The sequence below is a fragment of the Marmota monax genome, unplaced genomic scaffold (genome assembly GCF_021218885.2).
Source record: "Marmota monax isolate L192 unplaced genomic scaffold, Marmota_monax_Labrador192_F-V1.1 WCK01_AAM20220418_F8-fsc00014, whole genome shotgun sequence".
Taxonomy (NCBI): Eukaryota; Metazoa; Chordata; class Mammalia; order Rodentia; family Sciuridae; genus Marmota; species Marmota monax.
In genome coordinates this window covers 17,120,031-17,140,124 of record NW_026695222.1, presented here as the reverse complement: position 1 = coordinate 17,140,124, position 20,094 = coordinate 17,120,031, and the positions used below count along the sequence as shown (strand labels likewise).

Sequence of the window (20,094 nt, the reverse complement as noted above, 5' to 3'; positions counted from 1 at the left end):
CTTTTCTTTTCTCTCTCTCCATATATATATTAAACATATATTTATCTCCATCTCAACCATTTGAAAATAAACAGTATACATCATGCCCTTTTACCCCTAAATTTTCAGTATCATCCAAAAAAGAGTATTGTCTTACATGTCCTAGTACAATTGCAAAAATTAAAAAAAAAATCATTGATTCAATTACCGAATTTACAATCCATATTCCAGTTGTGCTAATTATCTCCATTTGTCATTTATAGAAATTTGTTCCAACCAAGGATCCGTCAAGATCTTGTGTTGCTTATTCCTCTCCCTGGTTGTTTTGTTTGCATGTTTGTGGTAAAATAACATAAAACTTGCCATTGGCCCTTTTCAAGTGTGGAGTTTTGTGCTGTTAAGTAGGTTTCTTTGTAGTGCAGCCACCAGCTGGGACTCTGTGCCCATTAGACACTAACTGCAGGTCCCCTCTTCTCCCAGCTTTGGTAACGCCATTCAGCTTTGCTTCTATGAATCTGATGACTCTCAAAACCTCATATGAGTGGAATCAGATAGTATTTGTCCCTTTTTGACTGGCTTATTTGTTTATTTATTTTGGCTTATTTTTCTTAGCATAATGTCCTCAAGATTCATCCAAGTTCAATATATGTCAGAATTTCCTTCCTTTTTAAGGTCGAGTTGTATGAAATTCTATCATGTTTTATGCCATATTTTGCTTTTGTATTCATTCTGCTGATGGATATTTACCTTGTGGCTATACTAAATTATGCTGTTACAATTGGGGGGAGTGTAGCTCAGTGGTAGGGCACCTGCTTAGCATGTGGGAGGCTCTGGGTTGGATTCCAAATAACCAACAAGACACCACACATTCACACACACACACACACACACAGAGTAAATGGATGAATAATGCTGCTATGAACATGGGTGTACAAATACCTGCCCAGTCTGGCTTTGAACTCCTGAGTTCAAGTGTTCCATGCCCCAGCCTACAGGTGTGTACCACTGGACGGAGCTAGAAATCCATCTTTTAATGCATTCATCAGTTAATGGACACTTGGTTGGTTTCCTCTTCTTACCTGTCATGAGAAATGCTGTTACAGACATTTGCATATGAGTTTATGTGTTGATATATGTTTTCACATTTTTAGGAATGTAGGATTTTCAGAGTAAGATCATTAAGTGTGTTAGTCCGCCTTCTGTAACTATAACAATTACCTGAGACAATTAGTTTATAAAGAGAAAAGGTTTATTTTGGCTCATAATTTTGGAAGTTGCAGTTCAGGATCAGTTGGCAGCACATCATTCTGAGAGCGTGTGCTGGAGTAGACTTACCTACATTGTGAGGCAGGGACAAACGAGAACAAAGAGAGGCCCAGGTCCCATAAGTCCCTTCAAGGGTATGCTGTCAGTAACCTAGAGGCCTCCCCTAGACCCTACTTCTTGTACTCTTTTTTTTTTTTAATATTTATTCTTAAGCATTAGGTGGACACAATATGTTTATTTTACATTTATGTGGTGCTGAGGATTGAACCCAGTGCCTTGTGCACGCTAGGCGAGCACTCTACCACTGAGCCACAACCCTAACCCCATCTTGTACTCTTTTCTGAGACAGGGTCTTACTAAGTGGCCCAGGCTGGCCTCAACTTGTGAGCCTCTTGCGTCAGCCTCCCAAGTATCTGGGATTTGTTTTTGTTTTAATATATTTTAGTTTTCAATGGATCTTTTACTTTATTTATTTATATGTGATGCTGAAGATCCAACCCAGGGCCTCACACATGCCAGGCGAGCACTCTACCACTGAGTCCCAACCCCAGCCCCACCATTTGTTTTTGTTTGTTTGTTTTTGGTCTTGGGGAGTGAACCCAGGGGCACTTTACCACTGAGCTACAGCCCAAACTTTTTTGTTTTTTATTTGAGGCAAGGTCCTGCTGAATCTTGCTAAGGCTGGCTTTGAACTTGTGACCCTCCTGCCTCAGCCTCCAGAGCAGCTGGATCACAGGCGTGCACCACGGTGGTGGCTGGTTTCAGACCATTTGCTGAGATTTCTTTTTCCACTGAATTGTTTGGCACTGTCACTTGTCAGTGAATGTATGGGTTTATTTTTGGACTCTGAGTTCTAATTCATTGACATGTATATCTACATCTACTCTTTGGCCCTAGGGCATAATCTTGTTTAGTTTTATAGTGGGTTTTGAAATTGTGAAGCATGTCAACTAACTTTATTCTTCTCTTTCAAGATTGTTTTGGCTTTTCAGGGTACCTTGCAGTCCCATGTGAATTTGGGATCAGGTCATCAATTACTGCAGAAAAGGGTGCTGGGATTGCATAAGGATTGCTTTGCATCTGCAGGTAGATCATTTGGTGTGGAGTGGGGCATGGGATGCTGCTGGGTTTCTGTTCTCGCGACTAAAAGGCTCAGGGGTTACTCCAGTTAAACTGACTGGGCTGCACGAAATAACCACACAAGAGACACAAATACTTTTTTCTTTGGGGTCACTGTGACGGCTCCTCTGGCCTTAAGGGTCCAGAGAGAGAGAGAGAGAGAGAGAGAGAGAGAGAGAGAGAGATAGAGCGCACACAGGTGCTGACCCCTTTTATTGAGGAGAAGCTATTCAAATGAGGCAAGGGGTCAGGTTTCAGGGGGCTGAGTCTAGCTTCATGATGTCCACTGTCAGCAGGTTGACTGACACCTGGGCAGGCCACACCCAAGGGCACAGTAAGAGAAGGGGACACACACAAGGCACTTCCATGGAAGATTCTATCCTAGACAGGGCAAGGGGTTATATTACAAAGGAACAGGTGAGCATAGCTTCACCCATGGGGCTATAGCAAGACACACCCATGCATGAGACACCGACCACATTTCTGTGACTGAGCGCCTCAGCACCCAGCCAGGGAATGTGACCCAGTCATGTGTAAGGTTGGTCTCCATTTAATTATATCTTTCAAGGGGCTGGGGATGTGGCTCAAGTGGTAGCGCGCGCTCGCCTGGCATGTGCGGGGCACTGGGTTCGATCCTCAGCACCACATACACATAAAATAAAGATGTTGTGTCCACCGAAAACTAAAAAAAAATCACATCTTTTAAAATGTGTAGTTTCTTGTTAAATTTTTCCAAAGTATTTTGTTCTTTTTGATGCTATTATACCTGGAATTGTTTTCTTAATTTCCTTTTCAGAGTATTCATTGGTAGTTGATCTGTGTTTATTCATGATACTTCTTCCACCAAGTATAAGGGTTCTCCCCGCACACCAACCAACTCTTCAATGCTCGGGACACCTATTGGGAGTTCTACAATTCAATTCAATACTGACAGAAACTGGAGTTAGCCGGCCGGCTGGGGCTGTAGCTCAGTGGTAGAGCGCTTGCCTAGCATGTGTGAGGCCCTGGGTTCGATCCTCAGCACCACATATCAATAAACAAATAAAATAAAGGCATGCTGTCCATCTACAACTACAAAAAATTAAGAAAGTAAAAGGAAAAACTCCCATAGGTTTAGTGCCTTTGTCCTGAAACACACGTATCAGGATCCCAGGTTACCCACACTTCTGTCCAACCTGGCTTTCATCAGGGGTTCCCACAGCTGTTCCCCAGATTTAAAAAAAAATATATTTTTGTAGTTGTAGATGGACACAATACCTTTATTTTATTTGGTTATCGTATATAGTGCCAGGAATCAAACCCAGTGCCTCAGGCACGCTAGGCACGTGCTCTACCACTCAGCCCCAGCCCCAGCCCCAGCCCCAGCCCAGGCCCAGCCCCGGCCCAGGCCCAGCCCCAGCCCCAGCCCCAACCCCAGCCCCAGCCCCAGCCCCAGCCCCAGCCCCAGCCCCAGCCCCAGCCCTGTTCCCCAGATTTAATAATTTGCTACAGCAGCTCACAAGCTCTTGGAACTCAGGAACACAGATTGCTTACTGTTGTAGGGTCATTTTAAAGACTAGACTCAGGACAGCCAAGAGGAGACAGACGCACGGAGCAGGGTGTTGGGGGATAGGGCACCCCTCTCCAGCTGGCCACGTCCAGAACCATGTCCTCACCAGCCCAGGAGCACTCCAGATTCTGCCATGTCTTGTGGAGGCTTCCGTGCAGAGGGCTGGATGATTAAGTGGAGCTGAGGGCCCACCCTGTGATCATGTCTTGGTGGTTTGGTGACCAGTTTCTGCCCTGGAAATGTCCATCACCCCCATCTCACTAGTATACATACAAATAATGACTCTGGAGATTCTGTGGAGCTCGGAGCTGTGTGCAAGGAACATTTCTTTTTTTTGTATCACGATAATGCACGGGGATATAGTTGGGTTTTGCGTACTGGTGCCTTCCGAAGTCATTTATCATCTTAATAGTTCTTCTCTAGATACCTAAGGACTTTCTATATGGAAAATTGTGTTTATCTACTACTATAGTTTTATTTCTTAATTTCTGATCTGGATGCCATTTATTTGTCTATGCTTATTAATTTTTTATTTTAATTTTTTTTAAAAAATTGTAATATTGGGGCTGGGGTTGTGGCTCAGCGGTAGAGCGCAGGCCCAGCATAAGCGAGGCCCTGGGTTCGATCCTCAGCACCACATCAAAATAAATAAATAAAACAAAGGTCTTGTGTTCAACTACAACTAAAAAAATAAATATTTTTTAAAAAATTGTAGTACCAATTATTTCCTTGCCTGATTGACTTGGCCAGAACCTCCTAACTGTGTATCTATACTACTGGAGGTTCTGGCCAAGACAATCAGGCAAGGAAATAATTGGTACTACAATTTAAAAAAAAATATCTATTTTTTAGTTGTAGTTGGACACAAGATCTTGTAGAAGTGGTGAGGAGGCCCTCTGGGCCTTGCTCCTGATCTTAGGGGGAAGCCTCAGACTTTTACCAGTGCAGTGAGCACTCTGAAGCTTTTTTTGCTGCCCTATATAGCTTGAGGAAATTCTGTTCCATTCCTACTTGGCTGGCTGTTTTTTATCATGAGTGGGTAGGTGAGGTTTTGTCATATATTTTTGTCACGCTTTTTCAGTATCCGGATGTCTTTAGTCTCTTGATCTGGAAGTGTGTCTTAGCTCTTCTTTCTCTTTCTTGACACATATTTGGAGAGCCCAGGCCTGTTAATTTGTACTCACTTGATTAGCTTCAGGTTTTTTTTTTTTTTTTTTTTTTTTGAGGGGGACACACTCTCACTATGTTGCTCAGGCTGGTCTCTAGCTCCTGGGCTTGAGGTCCTCTGGAGGAGCTGGGATTACAGGTGCGCCCTTCTGGGCTCCTGATTTTACATTTTTTTATAGGGATACAACTGCCGTGTGGGGTGCCCTTCTCAGTGCTTCACCCCGGAGACTTGTAGTAGCTGTTGTCCTCATTGTAGGCGATACTAACTTTGTTTTGGTGCTGTGGACTGAACCCAGAGCATCTACCACTGAGTTATATCCTCAGGCTGTGGATTTAAATGTAGGAGTTGTCAGTCTAGCCAGAAAGTACCTGAGGGTCCCCAATGGTCCTTTTTATTTTCTATTTTGAGATAGGGTCTTGATAAATTGTGGAGGCTGGCCTTCAATTTGTGATCCTCCTGCCTCACCCTCCTGAGTAGCTGGGATTACAGTGTGCACCACTGTGCAGGCAAGTGATATTAACTTTGACCACCTTGTTCAGGCAGTGTCTGCCTACAGAAAGTTACTACTAACCCCCTTTGTAATGAACATTTTTATTACCAAATAATTTACTGGGAGTTATTTTGACACTGTGAATATTCTGTTCTTCTTCAAACTTTCACCCATTCCTTTTTTTTTAATGTTGATGGAACTTTATTTAATTTATCTATTTATTTATTTATAAGTGGTGCTGAGAATTGAACCCAGAGTCTCACACATGCTAGGCAAGTGCCCCATTACTTTTTATTTTTGGTACTGGGGCTTGAACCCAGGGCTTCATGCATGTTAAGCAAGTGCTCCACCCTTGAGCCACACCCCAGCCTTCAACCATTTGTACTTTTTTTTTTTGGGGGGGGCACTGGGAATTGAACTCAGGGGCACTCAACCACTAAGCCACATCCCCAGCCCTATTTTTGTATTTTATTTAGAGACAGGGTCTCACTGAGTTGCTTAGCACCTCACTTTTGCTGAGGCTGGCTTTGAACTCAAGATCCTCTTGTCTCAGTCTCCTGAGCCATTGTGATTACAGGTGTGCGCCACCTGGGCAACCCCGTGGGCGTTCTGAAAGGCTTCTCCTGGCTGCCACATGGAAGGGGTTGGAGTGGCAGTGGAGACCAGATGGTTTGCAGCATCAGCCAGACACTGCCACTGTTGGAACCAGCCCAGACGCTGCAGCGACAGCATTCACCTGCATGAGCCATGCATGTCGGGGAGCAATGACTCTGTCCTGCTGTTCTTAAGGTCCCTGAGCCCAGTGCTGATCCTGGCGGGGGTGAGGTCTCTGCAGGACTCTGGGGATTTGCAGTCTTGGGGAGCTTGGGGTTCTAGAGAGGAAAGCTGGGCTCCTTGCTCTCAGGTGCGCAGCCCTGTGTGGGGGTTCTAGGGACTCATGGGTGGCTTATGGCCTCCTGTTCCCATGGGCCCCTTTCCTGGCCATCTTGTAGCCTTCCAGGGGTGCTTCCTGCCTCTGCCTGGGCTCCCCTCTGTCCTGGCAGAGGAAACACTGAAGCCACAAGGACTCTTTCCCAGCTTCTCTGGGAAGCTGCTCTTAGGCTTTCCCAAGGTGACACATCTTCCTAGTGGAAGAGTGTGCCATCTGTGGAGGGTGGGACATCATCTAAGTCATAATCTTGTCAAAACTATTTACTCTGAATCTAGTCAAAAGAAAATATAATAAATCCAAATTATGCAACATTCTATGAGATGCTTGGCTACTTTAACATATAATTATCAGGAAAACAAAAAGGCAGGGAAATTTTTTTGATTCAAATACTAGAGAAACATGGTAACCAAAATGAGCGAACCTTAACTGGACCCTTGATGGACAGGGAAAAGCCCTAGGGAGCATTACGCGGGCACTTGGAGCTTGGCACTTTAGGTGACATTAGTGCCTGGGCTCTGATGCTCTCCTGGGTAAGGGAGGCCCTGTCTGGAACATTCTTCTGTGGAATTTGAGAGTGATAATGGTAGGATTGCCAGGCACGAAACGTCTTCATTCTTGGCAGTTGCACAACATGTTTTGGTGCCACTCTGCCAGGAGGGCCAGGAGTAGAGGCCCAGATTCTGCATGTTGCTCCTCATCAGCTGGTGCTTCTGATATGGGCAGCAGGGTCCTTCCTGGGCCTCTGGCTGTAGCAGAAACCCTCAGTTTCTGAAGAGCTAAGGGCCACCCTAGGCCCTCCAGGCCCACAGTGGCAGCTGGGCTGCTACCTGCTGGTGGCCTTGAAGCCCAGCTTGATTCCTCACCTGCCTTCACTCACGGCTGGCTGCTGGGACCCTCTTCACTCACCTTGAGCTCACCCTGGTTGGTCTCAGGGCAGGAGTAGGTCTGGGAAGGCACAAGCTCCAGGAGTTCATCAGAGCCTCCCATGGTCACTGACACTCAGCCACCACTACCAGACACTGGGAGCCAGGAATGAGGGCAAGCTGCTCTGAGCACAGGGGGCTGGCTACAGGGTTGGGTGGGCTCACGGGGTTGGCTGGTGACGGGATAGGCAGTATGGACAAAGCTCTTTCTTGGGAAAGGGAGACCTGTGGTCACTGGTAGCCTGGTTTGGCTGGACCGAGAGGAAATGGTGACTGTGGTTCCACAGTCTGGCCTGAGGGCTTTCTAAAGGCACTTTCTTTTTTTTTTTTTTAAATAATTTTTTAGTTTTTGGCGGACACAACATCTTTGTATGTGGTGCCGAGGATCGAACCCGGGCTGCACGCATGCCAGGCGAGCGCGCTACCGCTTGAGCCACATCCCCAGCCCTCTAAAGGCACTTTCTCTCCCTCAGTTGGTAGGCAGGGTTGGCCCCTACCATGCCTTCTGCCTGGAATGCACTTTCTTACCCCCAAAGCTGCTCAGTTCCCCATCTTCTGGTGGGGACGAGAATGCTCCTGCCCAACCTGGAGGAACCAGCTCCGGGTTCCCGCAGCCTCCTTCCACAGCATACCCTTCCCTGTTGTAGACTTGAACTCATCACTGAGTTTCTTGTTTTTGTTTTTTTTTTTTCGTGGTGCTGGGGATTAGAACCCAGGGCCTTGGGCATTCGAGGCAAGCACTCTACCAACTGAGCTATACCCCCAGAGCCACACTATTGGGGTCTTTCCTGCCCAGTGAGATTGTGTGGCCTGCACAGCACCGCACCTTTTAAAGGTGAGTCAGGCAGAGGAGGCGGCCAAGCTGACTCTCCGGCCCCGAGCTTGGCAAGTGTTGGTACACGTGCTGCCCGGGGAAGCGGCACTGGGCACTGGGCAGCCTGTCCTGGGAGATGTGCAGAGTCGGATCCGAGGCCAGCCCGCGGGGCTCTGTAGGAGCAGCTCCTCAGGGAGCCTTTTCCTCACAGGCAGCTGCAGGGCAAATGCTGCACACTCCTTCCCAGGCCAGAAGAGCGATTGGCCTTTTCACCCAGGATCAGAGAGCTGGCGCAAGGCAGTCGGACTGCGGCCTGTCTGCTTCCTGGGGCGTCTACTGCCACTCCCCTCCCCCAGCCTGGCCCACGAACTGCAATAACACCTCGAGCCGGTACACGTTACCTCATTTATTCTCACAACATGCCTGTGAGGTAGGGAGGGGCAGGGACTGTCCCCATTTTACAGAGGAGGAAGTTGAGGCACACAGAGGTCAAGTGACTTGCCCAAGGTCACAGACGGCGGCCAAGCTGGATTGGGGCCCCAGAGCAGGCCCTTGGTTCACCCAGGGGTACCCCCTGCAGCACGCGCCGGACAAGAGGATGTCTCCAATGCCCTGGAGTTGTATGCCCAGTACCGAGCAGCCCCTGGCATGCCCAGTGCCCCGCTGCCCTTGCCTGGCCTGCCCCACCCCGCCCTGTAGGCCCGGGCCTCTGCAGCTCAGGGCTCCTGACACCCGGGAGAAGGGATGGGGCAGGGAGAGGGAGGATTGGGTTAAAAAAACAGAACGGACGGAAAACTCAAGAGGCTGGGCTGGCGGGGGTGGGTGGGTGGGACAAAAAAAAAGGGGGGGGGCTGCTTACACACAAGGTCTATATTTTTACACACACTTGTACACACACCTAGATATAGTACATGTAAAAATATATGCTATTCACACACCCGCCTCCTGCCAGGTGCCCCGAGAGCCGGTGGTGGCGCAGGTGGCAGGTGGGCAGAGGGCGTTGTTAAATATACACTCTAAGGTCTATGTGCATATGTACACATACGTACAGACACCGCCACCTGCCCTTGGGCACTGGACACAGGCGCGGCCAAGGACAGCCAGCCCTGGAAGCCACTCTGAGTCCTAAATTTTCTTTTGCTGAAGGAAGAAGGGGCTGGAGAGAAGGGAAAGACTGGAGTCTGGACGCGTAACCATGGCCGTGCCTCATTCCCCCAGAGACCAGCGCGTTCCGCATCTGCTCAGAGGCAAGTCCTGTCCGACGTCCCTGGGGCAGCGGGAGGCCCTCCGCCTGTGCGTGCGTGCGTGAGTGCGTGCGTGGGAGACTGTGTGTGAGCACTTGGTGGTGGGGGGGAGCCGTCCGGCTCTCTGCTCTCCCGGCCTCGACCCCAGAGGTGGAGACGCAGAAGCCGCTGGCCATGGTGGTGTCCCCTGTGTGAGCTCTGAAGGGAAAAGAAAAATGTAAGAATGAAAAATCCAAGGTCAGCGCAGGGTAGCTGGGAAAAGGAGGGACATGGCAGGTGCCCAAGGCTGCCCTTGGACGGTCGTCGTCTTGTAAACAAGCTAGTTTAAGTTCTCATTAGATAGAACAAGTAAAAAGACCGCAGTCTGAGGCTGGGCCGGGAGTTGCCGAAGTCCACCTGTCCAGTCCACCACGGCCAGCGGGAGGGAAGGGAGTTTTTAGCTTTGTTGAATTTGTGTGTGTGAAGTCTTCATAACCTAAAGCTGGGAGGGACCCAAAAAAGCCAAATCGTGAGCCCTTGTATGCGTCAATTTGAAAGTTGGCTCAGGGTCTCTAAAGAGAATAACCATACTAAAGGTTGAGAAAATTTTGTTCCATTCTCATTAAGATTTTTTTTTGTGTTTTTTAAACACTTTAAAATTGTTTCCTTCCTTCTTTCTTTATGGTCTCAGAGCCTGGTCTGGGCCTCAGGGACATAAATTTCGATGCTGTCTGCGCTCTCTGTGGCCGAGTTCTGCCGCACGGAAGCTGCCCGCTTGGCTGCCAGAAGTCTCTTGCGGGCCTCCTGACGCTGCTTGTCTCCTGCGTCTGAGGCCTTGTCGCGGCTCACTGCTGGCTTGGATTTGGCTGGCTTCTTTGGGACCGGAGGGGGTGGTTTCTTCTCTTCCTTTAGTAAGACAGTGAGGAGGGAACAAAAATAAAATAAAGGTGCCACGTTTTGTGTGGCGCTGCCCCCAACTAAATGCTGCAGCTGGATCTCCCACCCCAGCCTCCCTGCACTGGGCACAGCAACACACCTGGAATCAGGAAGCCACAAGAAGCAATGATAGTGGGAGTAGCACAAGGCAGAGGAGCAAAAAGCAAGCCAGAATCCTAGAATGTTCTAGCAGTAAAGGACAGACAGGTCACCTGTTCCCACCCTGCTCTGAGCCACTGGGAGCCTGAGGCTCAGGCAGGAACCAGCCTAAGTCCTCCAGTCAGAGACAGGCCTCCGACTCCCTGGTCACACTCTGCACGCTCTCCTGGGGATCAGAACTTACAGGGGCCACGGCCCAACACAGCAGGTCCTACTGATTTACAAAAGGAAGCGTGAGCCTCAGGGAAGAGGCTGTTGCCACAGGAGGGGGAACAGGTCCAGACCCCAGCACTCCTGGTAGTAAGGCCCCAGGAGAAGGGACCTTTGGCTGATTGCAAAGTTCCAACAGCCACGTCTCCAGTGCTGTGGCACGGCCACATCTCTCCCAGGACTCCCCTTCTCTGAACATGCAGGGCAGGCTGGCATGCTTCAGGGGCAGCCTCAACTACACAGAGCGAGCAGCAGGCTGGACAAGTGCCAAGCATGGACCCCGGCAGTGATGGACGTGAGCCCCAGCTCAAGACGACACACGGAGAAGGGAGCCAAGCAGCACTGACCGATGTGGGCAGCGTTATTGTCGACCAGGAATTTGTCCCTGGACTTCCCCTCCGCACTGCTCCATGCTCACCTTCCTCTTCTCGGGGGTCTCCACCAGCTGCCAGCTGTTGGCCTTGAGGTGGTAGAGTTCATCAAACTTCATGCTGATGTCCTCGATGGACAGCTGTAGCAGGTCCCAGAACCCTGCCAGGTCCTGGGCTGTTGGACGTGGGTTGGCATCAGGGTTCTGTGGGGCAGAAGGTGATCAGTGGGTGGGCAAGGCAGAAGCTTGTCCTCCTGCCCACACATGGTCCCTTGGCCCTGCCAGTCCTAGAGGGGCTTTTGAGTCTAGTCCTGCTCCCTGGTTCCCAGTGCCTGTGTCAGTAGCTGGGTGAGTAAACAGAGCCAGCTTCATGTTGGTGTCAGCCCCAGAGGCAGGTGGGCCCTTGGAAGGAGGAAACTGGTTAATCACAAGAACAGGCCTGGCCCACGCCTGTGGACCGAGGCTATCATCACCACCGCAGGACCACGTGAGGAAGGTACTCATTTCCTCATGGATGCCGCAGACCCAGGGGTTCTCATTTTACAGGGAAGAAACACTCTTGACTGGGGTCTGCCAGTGAGGTGGGGACACGCTGGACTCACTCCAGGTACATTGATTACTGGACCCATGCTGTCTCCTTCCTGTCACTTTGTTCCATGAAAATACAACCTACAAGTGCCACAGGCCCCACTCCTGGAAGTCCTCCCTGCTGGTTCACCGCAGAGACTCACACAGGTCCTCCTGACAGGTGACCTGGAGAGGAGGCCCACTGAGGCTGGCGGGGGCGTTCCTTCAGTTCTTACCTTGCGTGCTGTCTTGGGTATAGAGAGGACTACAGAGAAGTCGGTCAGTGCTGACTGACCAATGCTCACATGGCTGTTCTGACTCTGTGGTCAATGATCTTTCAGGAGCGCCACTCCTGGTTCTGTCCTGTGCTAGGCACGGGAATACACTGCGACCATCTTCCCAGTGCCATGAGGAAGCAGGACCTTCTCCATGCTATGGAGGTTACAGAGGCTGTGTGAAGGGACAAGAGTCACACTCACCAAGTTCTGCTCACAGAGGCCCCGGAACTGCTGGAATTTCTGGGACATCAGTAGCTGGGCGCTGCCCACAGCACTGAGGACTTTTCCTAAGACTGAGAGAAAAAGGGGGAAAAGCCGACTTAGGCAAGCACAGGGTTGCTGGGGTGGGTCAGGAACACATATATAAGTCAGTATCTGGCGATGGGTTGGATCTTCATTTATTTACACATTAATCCATTCTGAGAAAAATGCAAACAATATAGATAAAGTGAGCCCTGTTTCTTACTTCTTAAGGACATTTTATGGCAATAAATTTGGAAATTAAGCTTATATGAAAAAATTTTCAGAAAAATATAAATTGCCACCAAGGACTCAAAGAAATAGAAAATTTGACTTTTTTTTTCCCTTCAGAAGTCAGAACTTGAACTCAGGGCTTTGTATTTGCTAGGCAACCACTTGACCACTGAATTACATACATCCCAGCCCATTTTTATTTCGAGACAGGGTTTTGCCAAGTTGCTCAGGCTAGCCTCCACCTTGTGATCCTCCAGCCTCAGCCTCCTAAGTCAGTGGGATTACAGGTATGTGCCACTGCTCCTGGCTAGACTACTATGTGTGTGTGTGTGTGTGTGTGTGTGTGTGTGTGTATATATATATATATATATATATATATATATATATATATATTTTTTTTTTTTAGTTGAAACAGAAGTTAAAAATTTTCCCCTCAAAAGAAACATGCTTGTTTGTCCTCAGTGTCTGGGTCAGTATTCAAGTGATGAATGAAGACAGCCAGTGCAGCCCTAGTGTGGTATGTGGTAGGTTCCTCGGGAGAAGGGACAGCCCTATCAGCGAGGTTTTTACATAACCTTCAAGGAACAGAAAATCCTACCTTACATATAGACTGCATGGAAAATAATATAACTTACTTCAGAAACGCTGTGGGCCGTCCACCATGCCAAGAACACTTTGATTATTAACATAAATATGAAAGCCTTCAATAAAGCATAAGCAAATAGAATCCAACCAAAGAGTTTCAAAAATAAACATCCTAACCACTAACTGTTCAGCTCAAGAGCATGAAGTTGTTTTTTTAGTGTGACTTTCAGTTTTAAAGTCACAGCATAAAGACAGTATTATCGGGGCTGGGGATGTGGCTCAAGCAGTAGTGCGCTCGCCTGGCATGCGTGCAGCCCGGGTTCGATCCTCAGCACCACATACTAGCAAAGATGTGTTGTGTCCGCCGATAACTAAAAAATAAAAAAATATTAAAAAAAGTTCTTTAAAAAAAAAAAAAAAAAAAAAAAAAAGACAGTATTATCCCCTCACCCCGCCAGGAGGCCCTGAAAAGCCAAGGACACAGAAGTCAAAATGCAGATTGTCTCCCCAAAGCTCAGGTGCGACGGAAGCGGAGGGCAGCTGTGCACAGGGACAGCTGTGGTCAGGCTCAGGTGAAGGCAGCAGGTTGGAGTGCTGCAAAGTAAGTGACACCAAGGAGAGAAGGAGGGTGAGCTCTGCCTCGTGTGGCTCTGTGGCAAGGAAAAGGCAAACGCCTGGGGTGGGCATCACCACCTGCCAGCCTCGGATGGTCCTGGTCCCTCTCCCACAGGAGCTACTTACAAGAGCACACTGAGGGAGGACGTGCCTCATTGTGCAGGTCGTAAGAAAAAGAACCAAAACAGGAGGGCAGCAGATGCCCTAGGAACTGTCAAAGCACAGAACGTTCACCAGAAAACTGGTGCCAGGAAATAGATAAAAACTGGGATATTTAGCTATGAATATGTAAAAGAGAGGTCTGAAGCTGAGACAGAGGTGCTTCAAAAAATGATGGATGATAGGACAGTGGAAGGCGATAAACAGGAGCTCTGCGGCACCAGAGCAAGAGAAACGCAGAGCCAGGGCCGCAGGCAGCACAAGGTTCACCCTGCAGAAAACTGACTGTTAAGATTGCACCTGGGCGCCTTTAAGAAACAGAAGCAGCAAATAAATATACTAGAAAGTACTATGAAAAAGAGAATGGGACTGTTGGGAGTGGTGGCACATGCCTGTAATCCCAGTGGCTTGGGAGGCTGAGATAGGAGGATCACAGTTCAAGGCCAGCCCCAAAAATAAAAAATAAAAAGGACTAGGAATGAAGTTCAGTGGTAAAGTGCCCCTAGGTTCCGTTCCCAGACCTCCCCCCACCAAAAAAACAAAAAAAAAGGAAAAAGAAAAAATATCGGGAGACATGGATGAGAAAGAATATGTATCTATCAACTGTACAAAAAGGGGAGAATAGAAAAAAATGGAAGAAATATTTGGAGAGATCATGGTTAAGAATTTTCTAGAAATGGTTAATAACACTAGTCCAAAGAGCTAGAAAGTCAAATGAATCCCAAACAAAAACTGTCTTATTCACAGCTGGGTGCGGGGGTACAAGCCTATCATCTCAGCACCTCGGGAGGCTGTGGCAGGAGGATTATGAGTTCAAAGCCAGCCTCAGCAGCATCGAGGCACTAAGCACTAAATAAAATACAAAAAGGGCTGGGGATGTGGCTCAGTGGCCAAGTGCCCCTGAGTTCAGTCCCTGGAACCAAAAAAAAAAAAAAAAAAAAAAGTTTCTGCTTCAAAGGACACTATGAAGAAAGTGAAAAGGCCACCCACAGAGGTTCTGAGAGGAGTGGAAGGGCCCAGGTAGGGTGCGAGGCCAGAGGATGGAACCCCTCTATGACATGGAAGCTGGCCGCCTAGGACTTGGGGTGGGGATGTTGTGAGGCCCTGTGTCTTCATTGAAGCAAAGCAGAAAAGTAGTGGTTAAGAGGCTGAGAGTGGAGCAGAAAAGACCCCTGGAAAGACACATGGTGTATTGTGTTGATCAGAGACACACCGAAACCTAAGGACACAGAAAGTTTACAAATAAGAAAACGGTATACCAGGTAAACACTAAAAAAAGAACACTGACAGAGCTCCAATATGTAAGTGGATTCTGAGCCAAAAACTCAGGTCCCTACATATTGGTCAAAGGTTCCATTCACCAGGAAATTTAAAACATTTCTTCTTCCTTTTTTTTTTAAAAAAAAATTAACCCTTTACTTTCTTTTTTCCTTTAATTTTATGTGGTGCTGAGGATGGAACCCAGGGCCTCGAATGTGCTAGGTGAATGCGATATCACTGAGCCACAACCCCAACCCCTTAAAACATTTTTTAACTCCCAATTACTTAAATGGGGAAAAAAATTGTTAACTCGTAAGTATCTAATAATATAACTTAAAAAATGTAAAGTGAAAAGTGAGAGACAGTAAGAAGCAGTATCTACCACCGGAGCGAGGACACAACATACTTGTTTCAGTAGCTAACAGGTAAAGTGGCCCCCAAAGGATTTAGACTCAGAGAATACTTAAAGAGCTTGATCCAAAGGATAAATTACAGAACTCTAAACACAATATCTATAAAATCTGCTTTATTCTCATAGAATGTGGGCCATTCATTAAAACTGAGAGCATGCTCAGCAATAAAGTATACAACACATTTTAAAGAACTTCGGTGGCCCATGCCTGTAATCCCAGTGACTCAAAGGCTGGGGCAGGAGGATCACAAGTTCAAGACCTCAGCAACTTAGGCCATAAACAACTTAGAGAGGCCCTGTCTCAAAATAAAAAATAAAAAGGGTGGGGGATATGGCTCAATGGTAAAGTGCCCATGGGCTAAATCCCCCGCACTCCCCCACTCTAATAAAATAAAATAAAAAAGAACTGGCTAGCATACAGGAATGTTTTCAACATTCATACATCTAGGTCAGAAACCTGTAATGAAAATGTGATTAATAAATCTCCAAATGCATTAAAAACAAAAACATATATTTTTAAATAACCCACTGGTCAAAGAAAGTGCATACTTTAACTTGTCAGTGGCTAAAGTTGTACTTGGAGAGAAAGGCACAGGCTTCAAATCCTGTAAAAAAAGGACAGGCTGAAAAACAAATTGAGCATCGATGTGAGCTACTGGAAAAGAATGACACAATTAGTCCAAGGGGAGCAAATATTAGGGGACTAATAAAATTAACAAACCATACCAGATTGATCAAGATTCTTTAAAAAATGCAAATAAAAGTACTAGAATTCCAGGTGTGGTGGCACACCTATAATCCCAGTGACTCAGGAGATTGAGGCAGGAGGATTGCAAATTTAAGACCAGTCTGGGAAATTGAGCAAGATCCTGTCTCAAGTAAGAAATAAACAGGGCTAGGGATATCAGTGGTAGAGCCTCCCTGGGCTTAATTCCCAGTACTGAAAAAATTTTTTTTATTAGGGTACAGTTGCATGTGCCTGTAATCCCAGCGGCTCAAGAGGCTGAGGCAGGAGGACAGAGAGTTCAAAGCCAGCCTCAGCAACTTTGTGAGGCCCCCTAAGCAACTTAGTGAGAACCTGTCTCAAAATAAAACATAAAAAGGGCCGAGGGTGTGGCTCAAGGTTCAGCGCTTCTGGGTTCACTCCCTGTTATAAAAAAAATTTCTTAAGAGAACCAAAATTTATCAGAGTATCAAATTGAAAGTTTAGCACTAAAAAAATTTAGTAACTGTAATTAATGGAGCCAGGCAGAATGGCACAGGCTGTAATTCCACTGACTCAGGGGACTAAGCAGGAAGATTGCCAAGTTTGAGGCCAGCCTTAGTAATTTAGTGAGACCTGCCTCAAAATAAAGTGAAGAGGGCTGAGAAAGTCACTCAGTGGTAGAGCTCTTGCCTAGCATGCAGGAGGCCCTGGGCACAATCCAATACCATAAAAGGAGGAAAAAAATAATATAGCAGGTGGGTTTAACAGATTGGTACCAGGGATTGAACCCAGGGGCACTTAACTACTGAGTCATATCCCTAGCCCTTTTAAGTTTTTTGAGACAGGGTCTCATTAAGTTGTTTAGGGCCTTGCTAAATAGCTGAGGCTGGTCTCAAATTTGCAATCCTTTTGCCCCAGCCTTCCAAATCATTGGAATTACAGGCGTGTGCCACCACGCCCAGCCAAAAATATTTTTTAAAATGAAAGAAAACCATGAATATTTAAAGATAAATACTAGAAGGAGTTCTTTAGGAAGAAGGAAAGTGATTCTAGATAGATGCATAGAAATTAAGAAAGGAGGAAAAAGTGAAATGTGGTTAAAGATAGGTAAATATTGATTATAATACTGACTGTAAAAATATTTATAATATAGACATATAGCAGCAGAAGTACAAAACACAGGAAAGGAATAAATAGGATCAAGGTGTTCTCATAATCTGGGGAGTGTTCAAAGTACAAATTTAGATTAGTCTTTTTGCAAAATCAAGGATGAAGCAAGTTGTAATCCCTACGGTGACTACTACAGGAATTCTAAAAACAAAGAGAAAGTGGAAAAGAAAGCATCAGGTGTGGTGCACACACCTGTAATCCCAGCAATTTGGGAGGCTGAGGCGGGAGGCTGAGGCAGGAGGCTCGAGAGTTCAAGGCCAGCCTCAGCAACCGAGCAAGGACCTAAGCAACTCAGAGAGATCCAGTATCTAAATAAAATATAAAATTTATCACATTACCAGATTAAAGAAAAGCCACATAATTATCTAAATAGATCCAGTAAAAACTCCAATTATATATATATATATATGTAATGTGTGTATGTGCATGTATGTGTATATATATACATATATACATATATATATATATATATTTTTTTTTAGACAGGATCTTGCTAAGTTGCCCAGGCTGGCCTCCAACTTCTGATCCTCCTGCCTCAGCCTCTAGCATAGTTGGCCTTACAGGCATGTGTTCCTATACCGAGCTCAATAATTTTCTTTCTTTTTTCCTGTACCAGGGATTGCTTAACCACTGAGACACATTCCCAGTCTTTTTAATTTTGAGATGGGGTCTCCCTAAATTGCTTAGTGCTTTGATGAGTTGCTGGGATTATAGGCATGCACAACCTCACCTGGCATCAATAATTTTCTTTACCAGAATTAGAATAGCTATAAATAGCTATAAAAACCTACAGTATCATATACTACTCAATGGTACAATGTTAAAAGCAATTTCTTATTTACAAATAAATTAGTAAAAATATAACAAGGTTTACAGATATAAAATAAATATAAAAGCCAAGATCATTTTTTAGCCTTTTTTAAAAATATTGTTTTAGTTGTCAATGGACCTTTATTTTATTTATTAATACATGCTAAAAATCGAACCCGTGGGCTGGGGATGTGGCTCAAGCGGTAGTGTGCTCGCCTGGCATGTGCAGGGCACTGGGTTTGATCCTCAGCACCACATAAAAATTAAAAAAATAAAATAAAGATGTTATATCTACCGAAAACTAAAAAAAAAAAAAAAAAAAAAAAAAAAAATTGAACCCGTGCCTCACACAAGCTAGGCAAGTGCTCTGCTACTGAGCTACAGCCCTAGCCCAAGGCCAAGAGCATTTGAATAAATAGCAATAATAAATTATTATCCTATAAAATAAAATGAATGATAGAGCCTCACCTCCACAGAAAAATCAATTACAGGGGATCAGGGACTTAAATGTGAAAGGTAAAACTTGAAAAACTGTTACTAAAAGTAAATAGTAAAATATCTCTTCAGACTTTGGGGAGAAAGATTTTTTTTTTTCCTTTTTGGTGGGGGTTGTTTTCTGAGACCCTTGCTGTATTGCCCAGGCTGGCCTTGAACTCATGATTCTCTTGCCTCAACTCTGGATTACAGGAGAGCATTACTGTGCCTGGCAGAAAGAGAGCTTAAGAACAAACCGTATGTGTAAACATTGATAAATCTAACTACTTTAGGGGCTGGGGTTGTGGCTCAGTGGCAGAGCACTTGCCTAGCATGTGTGAGGCACTGGATCGATCCTCAGCACCAAATAAAAATAAATAAAGGTCCATCAACAACTAAAAAATATTTAAAAAATCTAACTACATTAAAATTAAGACTTTTTGTTAATTTAAAAGATACTATAGCTGGGCATAGTGGTACATGTCTATAATCCCAGAGAGTTTCGAGGCAGGGCAAAAGGACTGCAAGTTTGAGGCCAGCCATAGCAATTTAATGAGATCCTGTCTGAAAATAAAAAATAAAAAGGGCTGGGGGGCTAGGGATATAGCTCAGTTGGCAGAGTGCTTGCCTCACATGCACAAGGCCAAGGATTCAATCCCCAGCACCACAAAAAAAAAAAAAAAAAAAAAAAGGCTGGGGATGTAATTCAATGGTAGCACACCCCCAGGTTCAATGGTTCAATCCCTAATACCACCAAAAAAGAAGAAAAAAAGACACCATAAAGAAACTGAAAGGACAAGTCATAAACTGGAAGGAGATATCTATGGTATACGTAACTAATAAAAGTTCCGGAATCCAGATATGTAAAGATCACCTACAGGCAATATGAAAAAGGCAACCTAATAAAAAAATGAACAACAGGGATGGGGCTGTGGCTCAATGGCCGATCGCTTGTCTCGCACATGTGAGGCCCTGGGTTCGATCCTCAGCACCACATAAAAATAAAATAAAGGTACTGCGTCCGACTAAAACTAAAAAATAAAATATTAAAAAAAAAAAACAATGTTCTGGATTAGACAAAGGGGAGTGAAGAGAAGGGAGGGGGGATGAGACTAGGAAAGCCAGAATGAATCAAACATAACTTTCTTATGTTCACATATGAATAAGCGACCAGTGTAACTCCACATTATGTACAACCACAAGAATAGGAAGTTATACTCCATGGATGTACTGTCACTTATAACTAAAAAGAACAAATAAAAAATTTAAAAAATGTTCTGAATTGGCCAGGCATGGTGGTACACCTCCTGTAATCCCAGTGATTTGGGAAAGTGAGACAGGAAGACCTCAATTTTGAAGTCAGCCTGAACAACATAGTGAGACCCTGGTCTCAAAATAAAACTATAAAAAAGGGATGGGGATGTATGTAGCTCAGCAACAGACTGTC

At 45.9% G+C, this 20,094-nt stretch overlaps 1 protein-coding gene across 6 annotated transcripts in view; it reads right to left on the bottom strand.

Annotated features, from left to right (window-relative positions):
• Positions 1-8,630: 8,630 nt before the first annotated feature.
• Dlgap4 (DLG associated protein 4) overlaps positions 8,631-20,094 on the bottom strand; it is a 124,533-nt gene continuing 113,069 nt past the window's right edge. For 5 of the 6 annotated variants that reach the window (XM_058575400.1, XM_058575399.1, XM_058575401.1 and 2 more), the window contains 3 exons: positions 12,184-12,275; positions 11,186-11,341; positions 8,631-10,368 (listed from right to left, as the gene is read on the bottom strand). In XM_058575400.1, the coding sequence (XP_058431383.1) occupies positions 10,150-10,368; positions 11,186-11,341; positions 12,184-12,275 (467 nt within the window). In that variant the 3' untranslated portion in view covers positions 8,631-10,149. Of the gene's footprint in view, positions 10,369-11,114; positions 11,342-12,183; positions 12,276-20,094 lie in introns of all 6 variants that reach the window. The other variant, XM_058575402.1, reaches the window with a different exon arrangement.